At 49.2% G+C, this 6742-nt stretch overlaps 1 protein-coding gene across 1 annotated transcript; it reads right to left on the bottom strand.

Moving 5' to 3' along the window:
* Positions 1 to 85: 85 nt before the first annotated feature.
* On the bottom strand, positions 86 to 5398 carry DYNLT2B (dynein light chain Tctex-type 2B). Its single transcript, XM_059822812.1, has 5 exons — positions 5324 to 5398; positions 4659 to 4792; positions 2974 to 3043; positions 1121 to 1184; positions 86 to 485 (listed from the first exon to the last, which is right to left on the bottom strand). The coding sequence occupies exons 1-5, from the start codon at positions 5389 to 5391 to the stop codon at positions 438 to 440; spliced, it is 384 nt and encodes a 127-aa protein (XP_059678795.1). The 5' UTR covers positions 5392 to 5398; the 3' UTR covers positions 86 to 437.
* Between the last annotated feature and the right edge of the window lie 1344 nt (positions 5399 to 6742).

The raw sequence follows: 6742 nt of genomic DNA, 5'->3' as shown, positions 1-6742 counted from the left end.
AGTGGAAATAGCAAGGGTCAAGCCACAGAAGAGGAAGTATTAAATACATAGATTTATTATGTTACATTTCTTATAAATATTTCCTTCATTTCAGAAAATTAACAAAAATAAAAGCAACAGAACCCTTTCAAGATGAGAGTTGAGTTTGCCTTAAAAACAACGGCTATTGGCAATACACTTTTTTAGGACAAAACCAACTGTATAAAAACAAAGGGTGATTTAAATAAAGGGCATAATAATATTGTGCTTAAAGCTATATCAATATCCACAAGGAAGAAGGAATGTTGTAGTGTGTAGAACAGGTGTAGGACATGCTTTGTAGAGCTGGTATTTTGTTAGGTGCTAAAGGAAGAACATGATGCTTTTGTGCACTTTAACAAAAAATACCCTACAGCGTTCTCTCCCACCTCTGTCCTTCTGTGCAATATTTGCCATCTTCAATAGTAGAAGCAGCCAAATGCAGCTACCACACAAAACAGGCTGTCCTGGGGAAAACAGAGAAGGTTCCTTGTTAGTAAAGGCAAGCTCTTTGCTAGCCTGACTGAAAAGGCTAACCTAAGGGAACATTTAGACCAGAGCATAACATCATATTGTAATATATTGCAGTTTTCTGTCTTTTAGTTAGTTTCTTATTCACCTCACTTGTGGTGTAACGCAGGTCAGTGTGTCTGTATGCCAGAAGTGCCTCAATTTACTCCATCCACACACCTGCAGGTGTCTAGGTGTCAGTTTAAAATAAAATAAAAATAAAGTAATAATGAAACAAAACCTTGACTTTTGCCCAGTCCTGGATTCCAGCCATACTCCATGACAGCAGTTCAGCAAAGCATATAAGAAAAGACTTTATCTTTTGTGCTTCCTCTCCCCACCTGTAAAATGGTGTGACTATAATGACTTTCATATAGTACTGTATGTCCTACTCAGGAAATAAGTTTTAGTATGCTGGATATTATATCTAAGTATCTTTTATGAATCAGGATATAAATCACACTGTTTCAATAGTCTTGGTTCCTTCCTTCTAGTGGTTGTTTTTTTTCTGCTCCATATTTAAGGTCACTCTGCCCCTCATACAAAAGCAAGCAGCTTTACACTTTCCCATGGTAAAACAGCCGATACTTACATTCATGAACACATCGTGAGCATAGCTGTCAGTGTCAGCATCCCAGAAACATCGTGCAGCCATACTAGACAAAGGACACAGAGCAGAGCCATTACCCACAGAGTTTACGTGTAAGGACCTAAGTGATCACAGATACTTTCCTTGAAAAGCAAACTGAGCTTCCTTTAAAGATAAAGGAAATGGGAAGTGCTCTCCTGAATCCTGACACTAGATCCCCACTGCTGAATTCCACCACATGCTGTAACCCCCTATGTATGCGGATCAATCTCCATCTTCAAACTCATCAGCTATCGACCCTGCCACCTCCGCTGTGCAGCAGGGCTTGAAACCTCATTGCTACAGTGCTTAAGAATCTTTGACTTCTGGCCTATGTGTATCGGTGGCTAATTTAGCTTATTTGTTCTTGTCCTTCACCTCCTGCACCCTCATGGTACATAGTCCCAACTTATTTATAGAGAGCTATCGTATTCCTTGGCAGACGTCGTGTCACTGGACGACAAGCTGAGCTCTTCTAGTCCTTCCGTATCTATACTCTCTGTTCTCAGACCATCCTGCTGGTCTTTTTCTACACCTGCTTCAGTCCAAGCCTTATCTTGAAGACAAGCAACCGGACCGTAACAGGATATTACAGACAAGACCTCGTTGCTGCCTTGGCTAATGTCATCGACACTCCCCTTTCTCTGCTGCAAATGCCCAGCTCCCTGCCAGTCCCAGTCAGTCTCAGCTGACAGGATCCCTGTTGTTCCTAGTTCCTACACGTATGACTTAGTGTTATAAGACTGTCAAATTTAATCCTTTTTTTCTATTACCTTAGCCCTCAGGGTTATTCTGGTTTTGGGTTTTTGTTTTTTTTTTTTTTTTTTTCAGTCCAATATTCCGCTCTGCCTCTGGAATTCCCTGTTTACCCAGTATTTTGCATCAAGTATGTCAGTGATCATGCTTCAGTCTTGCCTCCTGCCTATTGCAAACCAGAGAATTTCCCCAATTGCTGTCAGTCTGTGTTGCTGGGCTTCACATTTCGAATTAGACCACCTCATTGAACTGGTCACCCTGGTATGTTCTTCTGGAGCAGTCTGCCTGCAGACAGACATTCCTGACAAAAGCCTGAACAGCAGGTACAGATATTCCTTCCTGACCTCCAGAACATTGAGGCAGCAGATCTGATTACAGCTCTGCTGCACTTATCTTCTGGGGGAGTACCAGGCACAATAATAAAGATAAGCCCAGAAGATAAAGCACATAAACCTTGTGGGCTGTTCTCTTTTGTCTTCTCCCTGCTCACTAGTAATGGAAAGCTACAGCCCACTACTGCAGCCAAGAGGAATTCTTTTGTCTGATTGCAGTCATCTGGAGCTAGACTGCAAGCGCTCAGCACCCACAGCCTAGGCTTGATTCCCATGACAGTACTGCATGGGGATCACAGAAATTTAAACTTCTGAAAAATGCGTACCTGAGGGGATTAAATGCAAATGAAGTACTTATGGAAATCTGGCTTTAGACAGAAGTGAGTTACCATGGCTCTTGTGCTCCAGCAGGGCCTTGAGAATGGACTGAGTGTGTGCTCCAGTTTGTCATGAATACAACGTAAAATGCCTTTCTGGAACACTTCTCACAAATGCTTTTCAGCATTTCAGCTTGCTAAGAACCACCATACAGCCAATTATCACCATGTCATTCAATCAGCCACAATCCAAGCCCCCACTTGCCACTTAAAGAGAAAAGAAAGTGCTTTACACTTTATCATCTGCAGAGAGATCTTTGTACGTAGGAAAGTTGGAAGCAGCTTCCAAGGAAAAAAACCACCCAAACCCAACAAAAATGATAGAAATACAATCAGAAGATGCAAAACTTACTTCACTCCTTCTCCTCTCTGCTCTCCAATCACAACCTGCACCACCATTTTGTACCTGTCAAATCCCTCCTCTGGAGAAAGAGAAAAAAAAATAATAGTGAGAGCAACAACTTGTTTAAAATATGAGCCCAAAACAGGATCCAGAAAGCTTAAGATTTTTGATTACAAAGCAAGTGTCCTGTACAAGTCCATGCAATTGGCAAAGTGGACAGACTGCCTTGTGGCTTCATTTTCCTAGGTACAGAGTACCATGGTCCAACTGGAATTAAAGGGTGAACAGGGTATTTGGCATCCGTCAAAAGATGCATCTAAGGTAGAAGACACCCCTGAACAGCCACACTATACGTCAGCATTCTACTTTGACAACTTTCAAGAACTGAACACATGGAAAGAATGTAAATAAGGCGGCTAGTGGACAAAATCCAATTTGAAAAAAATTGGCTTATTTTAAAACTGTTCTGATGCAAAGGTATTATAGATATTCTTCTGCCACATAGGTGTTCCCTTTGCTTCTGAGCTGGGACAAAAGGCCACATAAAAGCGGGTCTACGTTATGTGTCTGCAAAGATACACAGTTGGTTTACAATAGTAAAGAAATACCTTTGGGGCACAGACCAGATCCAATCAGGCCATGGCAATGTTCCAGAAGCCAAATCAGAACAAGCATGTTTAAAATAAGATACAGATCCTAATGCCTGTCTTCAACAAAGCAGTGTCCCAGGAAGACTCCGGTGCACTGCTTCCACTGGAGGATTGAACACAACGTGTTGGGTCTGGTTACATCCACCATGTCAATACTTATCAAAGATGCCAGCTGATACAATGGCCGCACCGGGCCAGTCTCGCTTCAGGCTACTGTGAGCGTGTTTACAGATTACTGAAGTCAAGCCCTGTGCGTATTAGCTCAGCATCAACACGTGCTGGGACTACAGCTGCTGCTGATTTTAAAGCAGATGTGTAACTCTGGGAGAAGCATAAATTCACGGTTCCTGCCGAGGGTGATGGTATGTCTGTGTCACCATGTCAGGCCAGGCCAGCAGATGCAGCACCAGCCTGTCCCCAGAAAGAAGGCAAAAAACCAGTGACTGGGCCAACGCACATTGACATACTTTTTCCAGCACTGCATACAGGAAAAACCTGCTGGAGCCTGAAGTTTAGTTCTTGTACTCAAAAATGTTGGAGGGCATTCTGCGCAGCACCACCACAACATTTTTCCAGTGCTGTAAGGCTGTAGTCACACCCCTCCTTGGCTGACTGTGCTCCTAACTCTCTCCCCCTTCGCTGCTCCCACTGGGATCTGATCTCCCTGCTATTCCACTCTGACCCAACTCTGATCTAACTTGCAGGAGAAAAAAAGCAGGAATGGTTCTGTTTATGGAAGCAAGAAGCAATGAAGCATCACGTCTTTCTTCTCTCTAATGCAGCTTCTTTCCCCCCGCAGCCCCTCCAAGGCTGACATCCCACACCAGCCAGTCTATATGAAACCAAATCTTGTCTGCTTGAATTAGGTTTCTAGTTCTGCAAGCGAGGAACGTATGTATATAGGCCAGAATGTTTCATAACGGTAGACTCAAGTCAGTCAACGGGAAAGAAATATATTTCAAGAATAAAGGAGGAAAGAGGGATTTTGTCAAAGGGAGAGAACACAGTAGGAAAAGAAACGACTTCCCCAGCAAACCTACTTACCTTTCAGTCTGTCTTTTATTGTCTCTGATAAAGACTTTGTAAGCTGAGGCATTTCTTCTGGGATGTACTGTACGTTGGCCAACTTCTCCTTCAGTATCGCATGGATGCATTCTTTTACCGTGGATGATTTAAATCTATCAGGGTAACAAAACAGCAACAGAAGGCCCATAAAGTTCACAGAACGTGTAGAAAGATACATAACCCCACCTGGAAAAATTTAGCTTTCACATATTAAAGAAAAATGACAAATGAAAAACCAGGGGCAAAAGAAGCCCAGGTAAGATGGAGATACTTAGCCAGCCCTGCCAAGAGCCAACACCCACAAACACAGGTGAGAAGCCAGCCCTGTTGGAGGTCGCCCCTTCAGCGGCTTCCCCCACCTGTGCTCCCCTCACCTCCCCACCCACATCCCCCTACATCTCATGTCAAAGTTGGTCTGGGACCCCAGTGCCCCCCAAGTCCCCAAACCCCCCGGGGCTCCTCCATTCCCAGCACACCCATCTAGCCCCATACCAGCCCCCCATGCCCAGGGACCCCCTCCCCGACAGTCCCACCGCAGCTCCCACATCCCCACGGCCACCCCCCCCAGGCTGAAAGCCCCCAGGGCGCCCCCGCCCCCAGCATCCCCCCTCCCTCCCCGGAGCCCCCAGGCCACGCCGGCTCACCGGCGCTGGAGGCCGGGCCGCAGGCTATACGTATTCTCGGCCCCACCATCCGGGCCCAGCTCGCCCATGGCCGCAGTCTCCCACGGGCCGCCCCGGCGTTGGTTACCCTGGCAACCTCCGCCACTTCCGCCTCCGCCGCGTCACGGGGCGCCACTGTACGTCACGCGCCGCGCAGCGCCCCGCCCCGCTTCTTGCGCGAGGCGGGGCTTGCGCGTGGCCGTGAGGGCGGCGCCGCGGCACGGGGGGTGCGGGCCCCGGGCGGGGGGTGCGGGCCCGGGAGGGTGCGGACGCCCAGCGCCGGATGCGGGCCGGGGAGGGGGGTGTATTTTTGACAGTTGTCAAAAACTTTCTGACATTTTTTACAGTTAAAAAATGCGTACACGAACGTAATCGGTAAATAAATGGTGAATAATGGCAAGAGTAATTGTAATTGTAAGCCAAGGGTTTGATGAGCCTGCTGCCTGGGGAGGTGCGTGTGGCAGGGGGTCCGATGGGGAGAGGGAGCGGCCTCTCGGCGGGGAAGACGGCCTCACGGCTCTGGGTGCTTCCCCAGTGCCCTCCTCCCCCCGCAATCGGCGGGCAGGCACAGCCCGAGCCCTGCCTGCTCCCTGGCCCGGGGCTCGGCGCGCTGGAGCGGCTGCGGACGCGGCGCCCGCGCAGCCCGGGTGCCGCCGGGCAGAGGGGTCCCTGCGCCCAGGGGCGTCCTCGCAAGCCGATGGCCTCAGCTGGAGAGGGGCTGTGCTGATGTGCCAGTCCCCGGCGCCGGCTCCGGCCGCAGGAGCCTCACTGGGCGGGCCCAGCTGCTGCAGGGGCAGCGGGTGCAGGCGGAGGAGAGCGCAGCCTGAGATCGTTGCCATTACAAAGCCTATTTCCCCAATTCCTGCCTGTGTGTTGCTGCCAGACCCTGTGCTCCCTTCCTGTCTCTGGCCCACGCATCCCAACCATCATCACTTGCTCCTTTCCTCCAGGAACTTCTTACATCTTCCAGAAAGGCCTAAAAGTGTCGCTCCTCGATATCCTCCTCCCCATCACACCCATGTGCTCTTTTCCCTGTGTGCAGCTGCTGTCTGTCCCAAGGAAGGCTGGCCAACGACGGCTTGGCTTACGTATGACACAGCCCCCTCCGGAGAAGCTGACATCCTGCTTCCTCCGCTGTTTATCTTGATGCAACAATCTCTGCGATAGCGCTTCCTACGTGCAGCTGGTGACACCGCTGAGAAAGGTCCCCGGGCGCTTCACCCAGCTTCAAATGGAAACAGCGTGAAGGCGCAGCTGGTGCCGGGGCGGAGCGTGCTGCTGCTGGGGACGAGGGGCTGGAGGGGGCCATCACGTGCAGCAGGGCTGGGGGGCCCCTGGGGTTGGGGCTCTGCGGGCAGGGTGCTGCCTGGAGGTGACCCTCAGGTGCCAGGAGGGTGTGAG

The sequence above is a fragment of the Gavia stellata genome, chromosome 11, assembly GCF_030936135.1.
Source record: "Gavia stellata isolate bGavSte3 chromosome 11, bGavSte3.hap2, whole genome shotgun sequence".
Lineage (NCBI taxonomy): Eukaryota > Metazoa > Chordata > Aves > Gaviiformes > Gaviidae > Gavia > Gavia stellata.
Note: the sequence above shows the minus strand (reverse complement) of the source record. Positions and strands in the feature narration are given on the sequence as shown.